Raw genomic sequence first — 20160 nt, forward strand, 5'->3', positions numbered from 1 at the left:
TTAGAGATCAGAACTCTAATCCACTTTTTTACAGATAAGAAAACTGAGGTCCAGAGAAGTTGTCCCTTCCTCAAGGTCACGCAGCTAAATAGCACCAGAGGTGAGACCCGAAACTATGTCTTTCCACAACTCTCAGCTCAGAACTCTTTCAAATGGGCCACCCACCCTTTTGAGTACCACATCTCAGCTTCTGTTTGAGACTCTAACTAGCTTTCGTGACCTTCCCATGTTTTCGCCCATCATCCTCCCAAACCTGGAGCCTAGGGTTTGGGAAAGAAGACGTTGAGCCCTGAAGAGAAAGTTACAGGCTGGGCCTTTTGAAACTTCCCCGAAAAGGAAAGGAAAGGTTACTCTCTACTCCCTACGTTAACTCTTCCCGAGCCGAAAGGCTGAGGCCGTTAAAAAAAAAAAAGAAAAAAGGCAGAGTGGTCTCACTCAGGACCTGTAGGCTGGAGTGCCCACCTCCTGCTGGATGGGGAGCCACCTGTCAGAGGGCTGTGGGCGACGGCCGCGGGACCGGAGGGTGAGCGCCGCTGAGCGCACGCTCAGAGCAGAGAGACGCAGGAGGTGATGGTCAAATACCCTGGGAGCTGAGGTGGAGGATTCTGGAGGTGACAGCAAGGAGAGTACGCAACTGCGAAGGGTGCCTGAAGCTTCTGCGCCAACACCAGGCGGGTGGGAGACAGGAAAGGAAGGCAGCGCGGCGGCGCTGCGGGAGGGCTCCGCCGGGGCGGGGGGTGCCATGTCTCGCGAGCGGTCCCCCCGCACCGACATTCCCCGCAACCTGAGCTTCATCGCCGCGCTGACAGAGCGCGCCTACTACCGCAGCCAGCGGCCCAGCCTCGAGGAGGAGCCGGAGGAGGTGCCAGGCGAAGGCGGGACGCGCCTCGGGGCCCGATCCCGAGCTCCTGCTCCGAGTCGGGAGCGCAGGGCTCGCTCTGCGCCCGCCGGAGGCAGCGGTACCCGGGTGCCCCACAGCCGCAGCCCCGACACCCGTAAGAGAGTGCGTTTCGCCGACGCGCTTGGGCTGGAGCTGACCGCGGTGCGCCGCTTCCGCCCGGGAGAGCTGCCCCGGGTACCCCGCCACGTGCAGGTCCAGCTGCAGAGGGACGCCCTTCGCCACTTCGCGCCGTGCCAGTCCCGCGCCCGAGGTCTCCAGGTAGGCGGCAGAGGTACGCCCCTTCCCCGGGACCTCCCCAACTTGGCCTCGGCGGGTTTATGGGAGTGGATTTATCTAGGAGCACCCATCTCCACCCCGAACCCTGGGCTTGCTCTCGCTCATCCCTTTTGGTGTCCCCATTGGCAGGTGGCTCTAGGCCACTCTCCCAGCAGGGCTCCCCTCTGACTGCCCGGACGCCGGGGTCGGCCTCCGATTGGTCCCGTGCCTCGCCCTGACCCCGCCCCCTCTCTCTCCCCTCCCCTCCCTTCTCCTGGGCTCCCTCCTCCCCTTTCCTCCTTTCCCCCTTTCCCAGCAGGAGGCGCGCGTTGCCCTGGAGCCGGCCAGCGAGCCCGGCTTCGCGGCCCGCTTGCGGGCGCAGCGAATCTGCCTGGAACGCGCCGAGGCGGGCCCGCTGGGCGTCGCCGGGAGCGCGCGCGTGCTGGACCTGGCCTACGAGAAGCGCGTGAGCGTGCGCTGGAGCGCCGACGGCTGGCGGACCCAACGCGAGGAGCCCGCCGCCTACGCCGGTCCGGCCCCGCCCCCGCCGCGCGCCGACCGCTTCGCCTTCCGCCTGCCGGCGCCACCCATTGGTGGCGCCCTGCTTTTCGCCTTGCGCTACCGCGTTAGCGGCCACGAGTTCTGGGACAACAACGGCGGCCGTGACTATGCTCTACGTGGGCCCGAGCACCCGGGCAGTGGTGGAGCCCCGGAGCTACAGGGCTGGATCCACTTTATCTGAGACGCCTGCGGCCGACGGCGGAAAAAAATCAAAGGCACCGGGGGGCTGGGGGATCCCGAAGATTTGGTGGGGAGGAATGGGAGAAACCGAGATTGGCGGGGAGCTGCCCTAGAGAGTCAAGCCCGGGAGGGCGAGGAGGATGGGGGAAACCAAAGGGGTGTGGGGTGTGGGTAGAATCAACGAAAGTTGGGGAGGTTGGGGTGGATGTGAGTGGAGGAACCCAAGTCATAGAAGGAGGGAGACGGAAAGGGTGCTGGAAGGTTAGAAAAGAAGCAAAAGGACGATAGTGATGTTCTCTTCCGTGAGTGGGCATTGGGAGAAAGTGAGTAGGTCCGTCCGGCCTAGGCAGTCAAAGGTTGAGGGTAACTCTTTGGGACCGAGGACATATTTTGTGTGAACTAGGAGCCCACCACAGTTGAAATCATTTAGATTGCTGGCTTATTCCCTCTTCTTACTGGCCTTAGCCACCGCAGGTTCCCCAGCCCTGCCCATCGTAGCTTTAACTCACCCATAATTGCCTTGCTTAAGTCCCAGGAACTTGGCCATTGCTCCCCAGCCCCTGACATTATGACAGGATTCGCTTGTCACCCCAGCCCCTAGCTTCAATCTGCACTGACTGGCTGGGGAGTGATGGCAGGTAGCATCAGAGCTCCCTCCTCCAGCTTCCAGGCAGCCCTGGGGATGAAAATGAAAGTAAAACCAACTCCAGGCTTGTCCTTGTGGCCAAATAATGCGGTGCCTAAGGTGCTGGTGCACTCAGGGGCTTCCAGAAAAATGCCAGCCTTACCTTTCTGGGTGCCTTCTAATGACCTCTAAGCACTTTATGGACTGTATTTGTCAAGAGACAGGTGAATCACAGGATTCCTTCTGCCACAAAAGAAAAGGAAGTCACTGACTAGCTGGATAACTTTGGGCAAGTTACTTCACCTCTCTGGGCCAGAGTTTCCTCCTTGAGAAACTGCATTTGGATTAGGTGATCTCTTAGGCCCCTTCTTGCTCTGACATTTTATGATCTGTGAGGGGCAGAGTGTGGATTAGAAGCCACATTCTCCAGCCTACGGTTGGAGTGCTTACAGTTCAGAACACACAGCACCCCAAGCGTGTGGTTGGGCCTGAGAATGGCTCTCCAGTTTTTGACACATGTTCCAGAGCCCAGAAAGCATCCAGTCTGCAGCAACCAGCCTGCAGCCTCAGGGTATTCCAGGGCCTCTTTCAAACCACAGCTCATCCTCTGCCCCTTGCTTTTGCTCTTGACCCAACAGACTTCCAGCCTGGGTGCTGGGAGACAGCTTTGGGGAGGTGCCTCTCTAGGGGAAAATGATGCTTGGGAGCCCCCAAAATGAAACAACGTTGGGGACTTTCTTGAGTATAAAGGATTATAGGTATAAGAAACTGAAAACATTTCAAACCAAGAATCAGAGCACCTTGAAAATTAAATGGTACCAGAAGATGGCAGTCTGCTCCATACCTTGAGCAAGTGAAATGGGAAAGCTGGACTCTTCTCCCCATTCACATTTATGCCTTATGTCTCTCCTGGTTAACCTCAGCTGGTTGTGTGTTTTCCTCCCTTCTCACCCTATGTCTAAGCTCTTTGCTTTTCTCTTTCCTTGTCCCCTTCTCATCACTTTCATTTTTCTTTTAGCATATACGGTATTTACCTTCACTTTCTCTATTTCCATCTGCCTCCCTCTTCATCCTTGTTGAAGATGAAGGAGTGGAGAACCTACTTCCTTTTCTCCAAGACCATGGTTGATCCACCTTCCTCCCTCAGGCTCCTTCTTGACAGTCTTCTAGAAGGGAGAAGAGGGAAAAGCAGTTCCTGATGCTGCAGATGAACAAGGAGCTCCCAGGTAACCAGCTCCCCACACCCGTTTCTATCTGTTACTGATTTCTCAGAATTTTCTGGATTCCCCTTTTATCTCTTAGTGAGCGAGGGTACACGCACATGTGCCCATACATGCGTTCAGAATGGAGTATGGGGCTTATTACCATGCCCCTCCTCTCCAAATCTTTAATCCTTTGAAGAAAAATGGCTGAAAGAGAGAAACCCTGGGTCATTCCTCAGACAAATGCCCATTTAAGCATCATCTTCACCTGGTGGAAAAAACAAAGAATTTCATGCATCTTGTGGATCACCCTCAGGTCAAAGTTCCAGCAGAGTGACGAGAGAAAGTGTACTGAAAGCCACCAGCAATACACTTTTTAGTCACCAATGAAGAGCCCAAGGGAGGATAATGGAGCGGGAGAGTGGGTCAAGGCTCAGTGTGTGATCATCTCTTGCGTTATGTGTATGCATTACTGTTATGTGTATCAGCAGTCGCAAGAGCTCACATTTACTTACGTAGCCACTAAAATCTGGTGTCTTGCATGCTTTATAATCCACAAAACAACCCTATGAGTTGAGTAATGTTATTCCTGTTTTAGAGAGAAAACAATTCAGAAAAGCTCGGTATTTTGTGCAAGGTCACACAGCTAGTAAATGGCCGAGCTAGGATTGTGAACCCAGGAAATCTCCAGAGCCTCAGTGCATAACCATGATGTCATAATATTATCCTTTAAAAACAAAATTAAAACCTTGCCATTAAAAAAAAAACCTTGGAACATACCATCTCTTATTAGGAAAAGACCACAGTTTCTAATTGTGCTCTGCCTTCCCATCCTCCCAGCCTCCCCAACTGGCTTGGAGAAGGCAAAGCACCAAGGGTCCCAAGCTTCATCTGCTATTTCCAGGAGCTTGCTGCTGCCTCCTGTGCCCGTGTCCCGGCTCTGCAGGATCAGCAAGGAACCACTGCGCCTGCGCCTGCGCCTGCTGGAGAACTTGGGAACCCATTTGAACTCCAGCCTTGCCATACATTGGGATTCTCTCCTGGCCCTAGCCAGTCCTCCACACTTGTTGGTATGCTGTGCCCCTTCCTACTACCCCAGCTAGCCTTGAACAGGCCAATTCCCTAAAGTTTCCACTAGAAGGGTCCCTGACTAGGACAATTGCTGGATGGTCTGTGCTTGGGCCCTCTCTGGGAACCTGAGTATTACTAAGCAGATAAATGCAAATGGTTGGGGGCAGGGAACCAAGAAGAGTTCATTGTTCCTGAGCTTTTTCTCTAAGAAGTACCCTGGCTCACCCATGCCCCTATTCTCAGCTTTACAGAGCCAAGACATGAGTCTTCTGGTTCTTCCCATACAGAGCTGCCCCAGGGCCTGGGGGTAAGCTGCTAGTCTAATCTGACATGGGAAACACTAGGAATTTGGCAGAAACTTCAGAGATTTGTCATGTGTTAGGCGTTGTGGTGGGGACTTTCCTCTAAAGCCTGATGACTGTACGAATGGGGGCAATTTAGGGTATAACCTGTTAGCCATGGACCGGGAAGGGCCATAAGAGAAACCATTACCATAGTCAGGGGCTCGGGTCCTTGAAGCAACACAGCAGGAACACTCTTGCCCTTTCCTCTCATCCAGACCTCAGATGTCTTCCTAAGTATTCTTCCTGTTCCTTTGTTTTCTTTTATGAATACATTATTTCTTTTATGAATATATCATTTCTCTTCACAATAAGCCCTAACTCAACTTGCCAATCTAATCCCACATTCCCTTGCTTCTAACTCCTGTGTTTCTCTGGAGCCCCTCTGGATCCTTGCAATGCGCAGGTCATAGAATCCAGAGACCTGAAAAGGCTTGTCTTTAGAGATCACTGTGTCCAGACTCCTCTAGAGATGAGGACACAGGTCCAGAGATGAGAAGGGACCCCAGCAGGGTCAGAGAATTTGTTAGTGCAACTCCAGATGGGACGTAAACCCAGGCCTCCTGACCACCTCCCATTCCCAGGCTATGAAACAGGCCTCTCTCCACAGGGTCAGACCCACGATTTTTCATGGCAAGGGACACGTCAGAAATTTTCATTTTCTGCTTCTAGTTTCCATTCCCTTCCCCGTCCAGGCAGAAAGAGAAACAAAAGGGACTGGTATGTCCCCAGCCTTGGCACTTCTTTCAGTGATATCGCTGAAGAACAGTGAAGTTGCTAAAACAAACAACAACAACAAAACAACAACTGAATAATCTACCCATTGAATAGCTAACCTGGGGAGGAAATGAAAGTTTGCTATTTGAATCCCCCTCAAACCACCGTTCTCATCAGACCCTTCCCGAGCCTCCCCACCCTCTTCACAGTGCAGCTCTGTACACTGGGCCCCAGACCCACTCGTATTGTGCCTCACTTCAGCCTCCTCATGCAACTGCTCTCCCTTCTGGATAAAAGACCTCGTATTTGAAATAAAGTTGAAATATGAAAAGAAAATATAAGCTACTGAGAAGTATTGTTTGTTTGGGGCTGAGGGTGGCAAGAGACCCAGAGGCACCCTGCATTTCTTGGCCATCTCATCTCTTGCAAGTCCTGTTCCCTGTCTGCTGGAGTCCTCTGGCTATGCAAAAGTTGGATGGGAAGGAGATGTAGAGGAGTTGGGCGGCCCTGGTATGAGACACCCCTATAGTATCACGGCACCCTTTTGGGTAGTGGTAGGGAAAGTTACCAGGCCCAGCTCATAGCTCCCTTGCACCCAGCACCAGCTGCTGTTGCAGTTAAAGCGAACAGCTCAGGTGAAGGCCCCGTGTTTCCCCTTGGTGGGGTGCTTTTCTTAAGGAGGCCATTTAAATTACATTCTGCTCCTTAGGCACTGGAAGGAAAAGCAAAGCCCCTTTTGTCTATCAAGGGCAATCCTAAAACCAAGGACAAGAAATATGATGGAGAGGAAAAGTGAGGACCTCTCTGTCTATTTGAAAAAGATCAAGTTCTAACATAGTATTGACTCCCACATCACCTGAATGATGAAAGAGTCCAATTATCCACCAAGTAATGAGACTGTTCCTTACAGGGAAGCCCTAGCCCGAGAATAATCAGATGCCTCATCATTACATCATAATGGCCAAGTTGTGATGTCACTGCAGAGCACCCACTCTTTAGTACACGCATTGTAATTGAAACCAGATATGCTGAAGGGTAGAGTCAGCATGAGGAGCAGATCCCCAAGAAGAGGTAAGTGGGGGCTTTCCATGGGTTCCCTCCATGGCTTATCGCCTAGGGTCTCTCTGTGGCCCTAATGTCTTTCCAGACTTCTCATATCTTAGTTTGGTGGTAGGTTTGTCTGAAATCTCTCTTCTGCAAACTCCATTGCAGCTTTTGCTATCCCAAATCCTCAATACTTGCAGTTGTGACGACTGGTCAGCCCTCATGTCTGTTTTTTAGGACAGAGCGCAGAACACTGGAGCAGGGTTTCCCTAACTGGGGCAGAAACTCACCATATCTGTTTCGTTAGTCCCAGGGATAGATCCAAGTTTTCGGTTGTCTGAAGCATACAACTTTTGGGGCCTTTTTCAAGTAAAATAAATATTTCAGAATGAGAAAAGATATCTTAAAAATTATAACTTTAAAAAAGCTGACAAATATCATAATATCACAAAATCAAGAAAAATAACATTTTTAAAATTACCTATGTGGCAAACCTAAATATTTTTCCCCACAATTTTGTTTTTGGCTGCATGCTCTTTGATAGTCTTTTTATATGATGATTATAGATAATTTTTCTGTAAAGAGATAATTCCATCTCCATGATCACTTTAAAAAAATTCTTGATAATTAAAAAAAATTTCACCTTCACACCTTGTAAGTAATAATGTCACATAATTTGGGGGGACTTTTGTCAAACTTGGAAAAACACTACCAAATGTCTTCAGTATATGTGGTGTAAGATTTTGGAGCATTTTCAAATTTGCAATAATGAATAACATAAACTCTGAATTTTTGACATTGGGAGTATTCCTGGAAGCTGTATGTATTAAGTTTGTTAGAGCTGCCATAACAAAATACTTAGACTGGGTGGCTTAAACAGTGGAAATTCTCTCACGGTTTTGAGGCTAGAAACCTGAGATCCAGGTGTTGGCAGGGTTGATTTCACTCTGAGGTTCCTCTCTCTTGGCTTGTGGATAGCCATCTTCTCCCTGTATCTTCACATGGTCCTACCTGCATGTCTGCATCCAAATTTCCTCTTATTATAAGGACAGCAGTTATACTGAATTAGGACTCACCCTAAAGACCTCATTATAATTTAATTACCTCTGCATAGACCTTATCTCCAAATATGGTTACATTCTGAGGTACTGGGAGTTAGGACTTTAACATATGAATTTTAGCAGGACACAGTTCAGCCCATAACACTGTAATTACTATTTATTCACAGAAGTAACTGCAAATCACAGATGTGTAACTCCTACACCCAAACTAAATGTATTCCCAGCTCAACTTGGTTAGTCAATCCCCAAATACCCGTGGCCTCTTCATTGCCACTGGACAAAAGGAGAAGTGTGATGGAGGAGGAGTCAGAAAGGAAAGAGACATCAGTCTTGACCAACTGCAGTTTAAATTTTTTTTTCAAATTCTACAAAAACCTATGATCATATTAACACATTGCTGGGACTCCTCCCATGCTTTGGAAGAGTTCTGTGCAAGAGAGGGCCCTTCCTCCAACTTCCTTAGCTATTAGGTCATTGTGTGTCTGGTCAGTCCTGCTATATTTCTGAGCCATGCAAAGGGAGAGGGAGTTTTCACCAAAGATTAAGAATGATGTGGTAAATCCACATTCTTCAGCACTAGTCCCTGGAAGAGCTGGGATGATTACTGTCTTGCTGAAGGTGGGACCCTCCCTTCTCTGATAATGTCAAGTCTGGACCTCTTCCTCTCTTCCACTCCCCCACCCCAACTGTTAGGGTGATAGCTGATTCATTTTGCTGTACAGCAGAAACTAACACAACATTGTAAAGCAACTATACTCCAATAAAAATTAATAAAACACAAAAAATAAAGTGTTAGGGTGAAACCCACATAAAGGAGGGAGGCTTCAGCCTGTTCTCCAGAACTGGGGCAGAGGAGTTTCTTCTTTCCTTGGATTCTTCCTCCCTTAAATCTGTCTTTGATTCTTCTCCCTACACCTGAATTGGGAGTGAGTATCCTTCTGAGACAAGAAATGTGACTGAGTTGTCTACCTTTCATAATTCCCAGCCCATGATCTGTGATGCCCAGAGTGACTGACTGAACCCTCCAGGGGCAGCCACTAAATTTTCACAGTTCCTGCCTGGCTTTCCAGCCAAATAAGCGTGAGTTCTTCCGGGTCAATCCAGTTTCATTGTTTGGATTATAAAACAATAAGCTCTCCATCGACAACTGAGGGCTGCCTGCTGCCTACAGTGTTTCACTTTTCCCTTCCTTCGTTACATACAAACCATTGGCGTATTGTAATAAGTCATGATTTAGGAGAAGTTCTGTATGTACCACCAGCCCTGGCTTAAACCCTCAGGGATCAAAAGTTTCTAATTCTAAAGCTGAGAATATTCTTTCTGTTGCTTACTCCTATCATGTTTTTGCAGGATACTAGTTTGAAGGGCATGGCTCTTAGGAGTTGAGATTGTTACTAAATGTATTGAGGGAGAGAGGGGAGGAAGGGGCAAATGCAGGGCCAGCAACGGAAAATGGGGCTCCAAGCTGAATTAGAGATATATTTCTCATGCTTGGCAACCTTGAAAGAGCTCTTGACCTTAGACTGGAGCAATTAAGAATCAGAAGTAGCGATTATGGTGGTTGACTTTTAGGGGGTACAGGGGGAGTGGCGAGATCTGTAGAATACAGGGCAAAGTCTGAAATTGTTTTATAATTTATTGTCGGTATATAAGCTATTGTGACCTAAATAATACAAGAGGAGACTAGCATGAGAACAGAAGACTCACTTCAGAAAGTATTGTTCCCAAGTTTTAGTCAGAAGACTGAGAATCCTAACTATACAAACTTTTGGCCCAGAATTTCGGTGTGGAATACTGTTTCGGTGGAAAGACCATTTTATCGCACTCCCTTTCTTTACAACAAAAACCAAGGTCCCCAAATATGAGGCACATTTCCAGGTCCTCTTTACTAGGGCGGAGCGGGTGGGTAAGTCCGAACGAGGTGACCTCCTCTAGCACTTCGTCTTTGAGAACACCTGTCTGGTGACAGCTGGACCCGGGAAGTGGCCGAAGGTGCCGGGCTGCTAGGATCCTCGTCTTTAAGGGTGTCCAAGACATTTGATCCATCTCGAGAACAAGTTCCCGGTTGCTCTAGGCGCTTCGTTTACAGTGACGCTGCTGACAGCGGTTGGGCCCTCGTCTGGGAACGCGCGTCTCCTGTGTGAGACTGGCAAAGGGATACTGAAAAAGTCTTCCTTCCGAAGGAAACAAATGGGGAGTAGTTGTAGGCGGTCTGGACAGTTCAGCAAACTGCTGTTAATTTCTTGGGGAATTCCAGGAGGAACATTGCCCAGTGGACCCCTAAGATCCGGCGCCCACAAGGCGAGGGTGGGAGGGGGTACCATTCACTGCATCCTAGCCCGGGGGGACATCTTCTCTGCCCCACGCAGCCAATAGCCACCCCGGCTGAGGCCCACGGAGCCAATAGCCGACTTCAACCGAGGCCCACGCAGCCAATGGCCGGCTCAGTCTGTTCCGCCGGGGCCCGCCCACCTGCGTTCACCAATCAGGACTCTGGCCACCTTGGCACCGCCCCTGGAGCCCGCCCCACCCATCCGCCCCGCCTCCAACTCGCTGAAGCAGGGCTGGGCTAGACGGGCGCGCTTTCGGGGGCGGGGGGGGGGGGGCAGTCCCGGTCCCAGCCCTCCGCGCGGGTGGGCTCGGAGCAGGCCGCACCGGGCAGCAACCCCACTCTCACCCCGGAGGCCCCCTGCCCTTTCTCCCCCTTTCCCCCCGGCCCATGGTGCGAGGCTGGGAGCCGCCGCCCGGGCCGGACTGCGGTGAGTGATCCCCAGCCCCTTCGACTTCCCCTCCCAGCCCCTGTACGATCTCCGACCCCCGGAGCCCCATCCCCGCGCTGGGGGGAGGAGAATTCTAGGTTCGAAGTCGCCTGGTTCTCTCTCCTTTCTCCTCTGGACTTTTCGGTTCCCTGTTGTAACTGGGGGAGGGTGAGTGGGTGTGTAGGGAGGAGGGGAAGGCTGGGTAGGGACGCCCTTGGCGAGGGGAGGGTTTGAGATTCTCCTGCTTCCTGGGGCTCATCGCCCCAAGTGCAGGAACTTTTTGTTCTCTGACCCAGTTTGGAGCCTTCTAGACTGCCTGTGAAATGGAGGATAGGAGAAACGTTTCCTTCCCAGGCCTCCCCTCCTCCCCTCCATGACTACCTCCTAGCGACCTCAACACATGTACAGAAACCTGGCCTTATTCCTGGGGAGCAGTTGCCTTTGGGAATGAAAGGTTTAAGAGAAATTGCCCCCTCTGACCCCTACCCAGACATACTCAGAAAACCAACTAGGAAAGTGAGAACCTGAGTCCTCAGAGGTTCCTGGTGTTGCGTCCTAATCTGAGACTTCTAAACTGAAAGAAGACTCAAGCTGAGACCTATTTGGTAATGAGGGCCCAGATGTGATATTTTGTCATATGAACCCCCTTCTCACCATACATTTGAAGCGCTTTTTATGATTAGGATAAGTAGGTGGCAGTAATTGAAAAAAAAAAAAAAACGAAAAAACAAAAAAGCCAGTTAAAGTTGGGAATTTTTAAAATGATGCATACATATCTTAAGAACTGTCATTAAAAGTACGTTCATTTCACCAATCTCTTCGGTTAGTGTCCAGGCGTTTTCTTTATGTAAGTATGCTGATTGGCAGTCCCAATTGTCTTTCTAGGATAAACGACATAAGTGAATCTCAAATCTGGCTGCACCCTGAGAACTTTTTAAAAACTACTTATGCCTGAGCCCCAGTCCAGGCTAATTAAGTCAGAATGAGGAGGTTGATGCCCTGGTTTAAGTTTCCCAGGTAATTCTAATGTGCAGCCTGAGCCTGGAGCCACTGCCTCTCATCATCTGTGATTTCCACGTTTGGTTTCTTTAAAGTGGAGTGAGAATTTAAACACTTTTGAAGCAATCTGAGTGCAGAATACTTCTGAGTTTTTTAAATCCCCAGTCCCTCCAGTCTTTTACAGTTTTCTTGCCTACTCCCAACTCAAAAAAAATTTTTAATATACACTCCTTTGTATTATGTCTTTCCAAAGCATTTGACTTTGTTTTCATAGAAACAGTTTTTTTCTTTTGGCCGCTCTGTGTGGCTTGTGAGATCTTACTTCCCCAACCAGGGATTGAACCCGGGCCCTCAGCAGTGAAAGCACGGTGTCCTAACTACTGGACTGCCAGGGAATTCCCAGAAACAATTCTTAATGCACTCATTTTTCATAGATTTATGTGATGTTTAATTATTATATACAGAAAAACAATGAGCCTAAGCAGGTTTGGAATTACACACAACTGGCCTAAGCACATAGGGCAGCTGAAGGAAGCAGCTGACTTTGCCATACTAGAGTAGCCTACCAGTGTCTAGTTTCCAGTGCACTATGGGTATTGATAATGTAATCCAGTAGGGGTCAGTTAAGCCAGGCTTTTGGCCCAGTTGAACACCCCTCACTTCCACTCTCTCCAACTAATATCACCAATGCCTAGTCGCTTCTAGACTAATTCAGATTCTCTTGAGTCTTCCAACCATTCTTTCCATTCATTCATAAACTGTTTCTCTTTAAGCATTACCACCATTGCTTTTATTAAGTTGGGAGGACATAAGGCAGAGCTTATTAACCAGGACTTCTGGGCAATCAGCAAACCCCCGGAGATTATACTTTATGTAATGTGTAAGTGTGAATGTTTATGGGGCGGGGGGGGGGCAGTAAGTCATAACTTTCTGAGAGTTTATAACTTCTGATTTTCAAAGAGGTTCATGATCCAAAAAGTTGAGAAGCACATGAATTGAATATCACTAAAAGTCCTTTAAGGCCCTTGAAAACTATCACCAAAACACATTTCATTCAGAAACATACCTCAGTTCTCTGAATAAAGATTTAGAGAATTTAGCAGGCTCATATCTGGTCTCTCACTTGAACTGTTTCCTGCTTTTAACCATAAGCCTAGGCTCGAGGGTTTTTTGGCACCGTGCAGTATGCGGGATTAGTTCCCCCACCAGGGATCAAACCCGTGCCCCTTGCAGTCCTGCAGTGGAAGTGCGGAATCCTAACCACTGGATCACCAGGGAATTCCCAGCCTAGGTTCAAGTTCTGAAGACCTCTTTTTCCTAGGATTGTGTGAACACCTACACTGGAAGTTTAAGGCAGCCCATTCTTTTCTGCCTTTTGTCCAGGGGTATGGAAAGCCCAAAGGGAAATAAGGGTGTTACCCTGACTATATTTTTTATTAGTGATTTTAAGTAGCAGTGGGGCATATCTGGCATGGATACAAGTTTAGTAATAATTCAGAATTGATAATACCACTACCACCACCTCTGCTCAGAGGAGTCCTTATTTCTCCAGCTTTCCTTCCCTTTCTCTCCCATCTCCAAATGAAGTACAAGGACATAAGACACTATAGTGTCTTCACTGTGGTTTTGATTACTGTAGGGTCTACCCTCTTTGTTATAGTTCTCATGAGCCACTCCCTGGATAGTTTTCTCCTATATCAAAGCCAGATTCTTCCAGGGAGGTACCAGCTCTACATCTGTGCCCTGATTTAAGCCACCATTCTGTATCAGGAAGTCTTCCACAACTTGTGTTTTGTGTCACTGGGAAACTGTAGATACATACAGTACACCAGATATGACCTTTCCATTACTGTATGTTATACTGAAATATCAAGCTGATATGGGAATCTGACAATAGCAAACCACATGAATGAAAGTAAAATGCTTCCTGGTGGGCTTATAGCTGTGCCTGCCTTATTTCCTGTCTGGCAGTCTTCATCCTCACACTGGACTGCTTTATTCCTTACGCTACCTTTTCCTCGTATCTGAACTGTTACTGTGACCTTAAAAAACAGGACACAGATAAGGTTAAGTGGATGTCAAGTGCTGGAACATCAAGTATTCTCCAGCTTAGATTTGGTGGTGTTCCTGGTGGGCCACAATTTCCAAATGGTAGTTTAGTGCCTGGCTGTGCAAGCACTTCCTCACAGCCCCTCAGCTGTGTCTGGGATGGACCTGGAGGGTAAAGGTAGAGCTACCACACTGGCAATTCACCTAGTAATCAAAAAGAACTTATATCCAAATTATGGATTCAATTCTAAAGCAGTGATTTTGCTACTTTTTAAAAGTTGCAAAATCCTTTCTGGAATTATATCCAACTCCCCAAATATAAAAAGTACAAAATCAAGACACCCTGGTTTCCTCCACTGCTCATTAGGATTAAGACTGCAATAACAGACTGAAACAGTCATTTTAAAGGATTCAGTCTTTGCCTCACTTCCCCTGTTGTCTAAGAGGAGCATTACCTTATATCAGAATCAGCCCGTGAGGCTGAAGCAATGATAAAAGCTCTAATTTATTGAGCCTTTACTTTGGTCTAGGCATGACGTCAGTTGCATTTTTTTTTTTTTTTTCTGTATGCGGGCCTCTCACTGTTGTGGCCTCTCCCGTTGCGGAGCACAGGCTCTGGACGCGCGGGCCCAGCGGCCATGGCTCACGGGCCCAGCCGATCCACGGCACGTGGGATCCTCCCGGACCGGGGCACGAACCCATGTCCCCTGCATCGGCAGGCGGACTCTCAACCACTGCGCCACCAGGGAAGCCCATCAGTTGCATTTTTTGATTTAGTCATAAACTTGCAAGGTAGACGCTGTTATGACCTCCTTTTATTCTGATGGGAAAATAAAGCTTAGCGAGCACTCTAGGGAGTGGAGAAGCTGCGATTCACCTCAAATCTGCCTCACCCCAGACCTCCACCTCTAACAGCTCTAGGCCCCGCCTACACATGACATCTAGCACACAGTAGGTGCTCTGTAAAAATATATAACTTTACATACATTCAACATTGTCTCCATTTTCTACACATGAGGAAACTGAGGCTCCTATAAGTTCAGTAGCTTTTGCCCAAGATCACATGGCTGGTGGCAGAATTGGGATTCAAACTGCAGGCTGGCCTTAATCATATTTTAACCCACTATGCCATGCTGCCTTCATTTACCCTCTTAAGGTTCTCTTCAAGCTGTACTGCTTCTAGGGTCTGCATGGCCTTCAGTTTGTTAAGATTTGCTTGTTAAAAGGGAACGGTGACACCCATTAGAATGCTTCCGAAGTTTTCTGCTCATCATATAAAATCCCCGATATTACACTGCACTATGTGTAACTTTCTGGACTTGAGATTTTTCTCAATTCATCATGTAGCATTTATATCGGAATCCTGTCCTATCCATAACATATCAGAAGTAATATTTATAAACTCAGATGGGATTCCTCTAAGAGTAAAGGATGACAGATGTTTTAAAGTCTCTAATGCCCACACAGGGAGCCGAGTTAAAATTTGGTCAACAGGGAACTCCCTGGCGGTCCAGTGGTTAGGACTCTGTGCTTCCACTGCAGGAGGCATGGGTTCCTCCCTGGTTGGGGAACTAAGATCCCAAAAGCCTCAGGCATGGCCAAAAAAAAAAAAAAAAATGGTCAACAGAATTATTCTGGGAAATAGCTTGAGCAGGTTTCCAAGAATGAAGCGTAGTCAGAGGCTTTCCCTGCAGTCCCCGCAGCCACGATGACCCTGGGAGCCCTGGTGCTGCTGGGTAGCTTGCAGGACCCGGTTACAGTTTATAATGAGCGAGCCCACCTGGTTCTGAGAAGAAAGCTGGACTGAAAAGATAAGAGCTGAGGGCCTCCCGTCTTGTGCGGAGGGGCTGCTAAGGTCTGAGGGAGCTCTCTAGGCTCCCTGGAGAGAGACTCAGCAGTTGGAAGAGACAAAGGCTGGGGGGAGGGGAATAACCTTTGTTCTGAGGATGACAGGGGTAGGAAACGTTCCCCTCCCTCTACCCTAACCAGACCAAAACCGAGGGGGAGTGAGCCCCATTTATCCCAGATAGCTGACCTATCTTATCCTACTGAGAGTTAGAAAAAAAACCCATCAATCCCCTCCCCCTAACACTCGCCCACCAAGAAGGGAAAGAAAAGGGGGCTGGGCAGAGGGACTGTGCTATTCTACCTTCTAGATTTTCACACGTTGTATTCTTAACCTTTCCATATTCTAGAGATAATCTAGAGATAACTCTAGAGATAATCTGTTAGGAGCTAAAGTGTTCTGGGATTACACCTCTTCTTGTTTTCTTGGTGAGTCTTAGTTTTGTCATTCTTGTTCCATTAACTTAGAGGGTGAAGTGAATTTGAATGGGAAAGATAAAGGCTATAAGGATGTTTTCCTTTTTAACCTCGGAAGTCAGATTTCGTTTTTGGTGACAACACTCACTAGTCTTGTGACTTGGGATAATTTAACCTCTATGGACTTTGGTTTTTTCATACTTACAAGGGAATTATAGCAGGCTCTGATGATTCACAAGGTTATGAAAATTAAATGAGAAATTGTTATGCACTTTAAAAGCAATCCAGCACAGTACACGTAGAAGTTGATTGTACTGGAGTCCAACGTTTTGTTTGGTAGAAATTGAACAATGGGTTGAAAGAGGAGCCCCAGTGATCGAGCTGTTTCTCTTCTTATTACAGCTATCTCTGAAGGGCACAAATCAGAAAGCACCATGCCTCCTAATAAAGAGGCCAGCGGTCTTAATAGCTCCCCTGCGGGGCTCATCTGTCTCCCTCCAATCTCTGAGGAGCTACAACTTGTGTGGACCCAAGCAGCCCAGACTAGTGAGCTGGATGGCAATGAGCACTTGCTACAAACCTTCAGCTACTTTCCGTATCCCAGTTTAGCAGACATTGCCCTTCTCTGCCTACGCTATGGGCTGCAGATGGAGAAAGTCAAGACTTGGTTCATGGCCCAGCGCCTCCGCTGTGGCATTAGCTGGTCATCCGAAGAAATTGAAGAGACTCGAGCCCGAGTAGTCTACCATCGGGACCAACTCCATTTCAAATCCCTTCTCTCTTTTACTCATCATGCAGGGCGGCCCCCAGAGGAGGTGCCTCCTTCTCCAGTGCCACCTCCAGAACAAGTTGGTCTTGGAATAGTTCCCCTGACTCTTGGCGAGCCCACCCAGATGAAAGGATTGAAGGTAGAGCCCTCAGAGCCCTCAGAGCCACTGAGTCACCAGAAAGCAAAGGAGCCCCTGATGGCACCTGGCAGTGGGGCATTCCCCCACCAATCACAATTTTGGCAGGATCTTCAAAGCAGTGGCCTCTCTAAGGAGCAGGCAGGCAAGGGTCCCGACCAGTCACACGGCCTAGGTACTGCTTCCTGGAACCACTCCACAGCTGTCCACCAGCCCCGTGCTCGGGATAAGCCTCCACCCGTCTCATTACTTGCCAGTAGTTGTAAGAAGGAGTCAGCATCTAATGTGACTCCTCCTTCCTCTACCTCTTCTTCCTCTTTCCAGGTACTGGCTAATGGAGCTACTGCCACCTCTAAACCCCTCCAGCCACTGGGCTGTATCCCACAGCCACTGTCACCCAATGAACAGGCACTACGCCCACAGCTGGAGCCAGCCTGGCCCCAGGGGCTAAGGCATAACTCAGCACCTGGTAGGGTTGGCCCTGCAGAGTACCTTTCCCCAGATATGCAACGCCAGCGAAAGACCAAGCGCAAAACCAAAGAGCAGCTGGCTATCCTCAAATCGTTTTTTTTACAGTGCCAGTGGGCACGGCGTGAGGATTACCATAAATTAGAGCAGATCACTGGCTTACCTCGGCCTGAGATTATTCAGTGGTTTGGTGACACACGCTATGCCTTGAAGCATGGGCAACTAAAATGGTTTCGGGACAACGCAGTACCTGGTGCCCCTAGTTTCCAGGATCCAGCAATTCCCACACCACCACCTTCAACCCGCTCCTTGAATGAATGGGCTGAGACACCACCTCTGCCGATCCCCCCACCCCCACCAGATATACGACCCTTGGAAAGGTACTGGGCAACCCACCAACAGCTACGGGAAAGTGATATCCCTCAACTGAGTCAGGCATCAAGGCTTAGCACCCAGCAGGTACTGGATTGGTTTGACTCTCGATTACCTGAGCCAGCTGAAGTGGTGGTTTGTCTAGATGAAGAGCAGGAAGAGGAGGAGGAAGAACTGCCAGAAGATTATGAGGATGAAGAGGAGGAGGAGGAAGACGACGACGACGACGATGATGATGTGATCATCCAGGACTGAGGGTGCACTGGGGGAGGGGAGGTCTGTTACTAAAAGACGAACCAACTTAGTAACTGTTTAAACAAAGAAACCACATTTTTTTACTTACCTTGTGGCAAAGAACTGAAAAGCTTTGTGTTTTTGAGGGTGGGGGACAGCGGGATGTAGTAAGGGTGGACCAGGGAGGATGATCATGGAGGACAAAGCAAGGTGGGGATTGGATGGGCAGAAATCCAGGCCTCCAGCCTCAATGAGAAGAGTGCTATGGGTCTGGTCCAAACTATGAGGCCGGGAAAAGGCTCTTGCTCTCCTCGTATTGGCTGTTATTTCCCCTTAGTGTACTACGGCCTACATCTATGGAGGACTAGAAAGGAGGTGTAAAGATTCCAGTACATCCCCCAGTCCCACCCCACCATTTTCCTTGGAATATAAGGCTGCCTTGCACCCCTTCTTTTCTCTCTGAGCACAAGTCCACACACAATGCAGCCAAGAATCTCAGTATGTCCCAGTCAATCACAAATACTTCCTCTTCCTTATACCAGCTTGACTTTATATGTTTTCCTGCTGCTTTATTGAGTCACACAGGGAGCAGAATGTTTTCGTTTCTAATACTGGACCACTATGCCTTGTACCTTTTTATCTTTCCCAAACCCCCATTCTGTTCACTATTTGTCTCAGGGTAAATCTTCCCCCCGGAGCTTGTGAAAAAGTTTAATAATTGGGTGGAGAATAATTTAGACTGGATATTTATTGGAGGTGGGAATTAGGGGAGATGTCCTTTAAAAAAAAAGTAGAATTAGAATTACAGAGGGGTAGAGAGGAGAAGGAATGGTTTCTACTGTTCGGAAGGACAGTGCAGGTAGGTTCCAGGTTTGGTTTTACAAACCTGACAGTCCCTCCTGCCTAGCTTGACATAGACTGATTTTTTTATCTTTTTGGTGTTGGTTTAATGTGTCCAGAAAAGAGACTTTTCCCTCACTTTATACGATCTGTCTTGGAGACAGAGGGACCATGGTCCTTAACTGAATTAATTGATGTTTTAGAATGGTTTTCATCAGTTGGGGTCAGATATAAAGGTATCAGTGGGTTAACCATCTAGAAATAAAAAAGTGGAAAGCCCCAAATTGCTAGAATAATAATAAAAAGGCCAAAAATAAAATTGTTTCTCTCACCTCCACTTTGCCACTTCTATGGTTTAGAGATTAATGGAGCCAAATCCATTAACTTTCTGATTTAGTATACTTTTTATTTATTTTTGAAGCGGCAGGATATAGTGAGGTAAAGTAAAAGAACAAAAACTTGAAAAGTTAGTAGATCAGTATCTATCACTAGGCAGACTTTTTTCTGCACCTGCTACAGCACAGGCTCTTGCTCAGAAGAGAGGGAGTTTAGAAATGCCTTTAAAATAAATTCAGTTTCAGAAAGGGTAGTGGGATCCTATTCAGCTACAAGGTCATTCCCAAGACCAAATTTATTTCTGGCAGATGCTATCTTTACATTTTTCCAATATTTTTGCTTAAGGTATGCCTGCCAGTGGCCTACCCATTTAATCCCTCATTTCTACCCCTTAGTACCCAAAGAAGAATAAATGTTTGATCTCAGTGGTAGTGTTCTTTGCCCACTCCACCATTTGAGAGCTTGTAATACCAATAGAGTTGCAGTAGCAATAAAAGGACATCCTCTTTATTTCACTATCTGTGTACTTTAGTAAGCCTGTGTCTCCAACCATTACCAAACAGAAAGGAAAATCAACATATTTAATAGTAACTAGGCACAGAGGAAACAATAGGCAAATAGAAAAAGTATAATAAATTAGGGCAAGGAACAGTGTTGTGGCTTGTTAACATCGGCAGTGGGAGAATATATCCAAAGCTAAAAAGTGAAATCCAGAAATAAAACATGGTTAATAAGTATATCACCCCACCCACCCCACCCCCAATGATGCCAAGAATTGTTTTTATAACCTTGTTTCAAGTTGCAGGAAATAAGGGAGCTATCTGTATCTTGTGGGAGAGATATAAACATCTTCCTGAAGCTCTGACCTGATCATTTTCATAGGAAGTAATACAGGGTGTATAGGGTTAAGATTGAGAGAGAGAAGGTACAGAGTGAAACCAGGAAACAAGGTAGGGGTACATTTTCCAAGGCCATCAC

At 47.9% G+C, this 20160-nt stretch overlaps 2 protein-coding genes across 8 annotated transcripts; both read left to right on the forward strand.

The window, feature by feature from the left end:
• The first annotated feature begins 301 nt into the window (after positions 1–301).
• Positions 302–2006, forward strand: PPP1R3E (protein phosphatase 1 regulatory subunit 3E). Its single transcript, XM_060003488.1, has 2 exons — positions 302–1159; positions 1476–2006. The coding sequence occupies exons 1-2, from the start codon at positions 743–745 to the stop codon at positions 1896–1898; spliced, it is 840 nt and encodes a 279-aa protein (XP_059859471.1). The 5' UTR covers positions 302–742; the 3' UTR covers positions 1899–2006.
• A 95-nt stretch (positions 2007–2101) lies between these two features.
• On the forward strand, positions 2102–20040 carry HOMEZ (homeobox and leucine zipper encoding). Of its 7 annotated transcripts, XM_060004843.1 has the most exons (5): positions 2102–3748; positions 4629–4794; positions 6764–6924; positions 16430–16935; positions 17257–20040. In XM_060004843.1, the coding sequence occupies exons 3-5, from the start codon at positions 6879–6881 to the stop codon at positions 18025–18027; spliced, it is 1323 nt and encodes a 440-aa protein (XP_059860826.1). In that variant the 5' UTR covers positions 2102–3748; positions 4629–4794; positions 6764–6878; the 3' UTR covers positions 18028–20040. The 7 variants fall into 7 exon arrangements, 5 of the variants coding, with proteins under 5 accessions (XP_059860826.1, XP_059860823.1, XP_059860822.1 ...); XR_009518367.1 differs by lacking the exon at positions 16430–16935 and having other exon boundaries at positions 17257–17375; XM_060004840.1 differs by having other exon boundaries at positions 4565–4794; positions 16430–20040.
• Positions 20041–20160: the final 120 nt, after the last annotated feature.

Source organism: Delphinus delphis, chromosome 2, assembly GCF_949987515.2.
Source record: "Delphinus delphis chromosome 2, mDelDel1.2, whole genome shotgun sequence".
In the NCBI taxonomy this organism is placed as follows: domain Eukaryota; kingdom Metazoa; phylum Chordata; class Mammalia; order Artiodactyla; family Delphinidae; genus Delphinus; species Delphinus delphis.

Bases quoted from the DNA above. Each gene is read 5' to 3' on its own strand.
- PPP1R3E (XM_060003488.1), top strand. From the start codon at position 743: ATGTCTCGCGAGCGGTCCCCCCGCACCGACATTCCCCGCAACCTGAGC. The intron at 1,160-1,475 runs GTAGGCGGCAGA...CTTTCCCAGCAG, and splicing joins CCCGCGCCCGAGGTCTCCAG to GAGGCGCGCGTTGCCCTGGA.
- HOMEZ (XM_060004840.1), top strand. From the start codon at position 6,879: ATGCTGAAGGGTAGAGTCAGCATGAGGAGCAGATCCCCAAGAAGAG. The intron at 6,925-16,429 runs GTAAGTGGGGGC...TTCTTATTACAG, and splicing joins GAGCAGATCCCCAAGAAGAG to CTATCTCTGAAGGGCACAAA.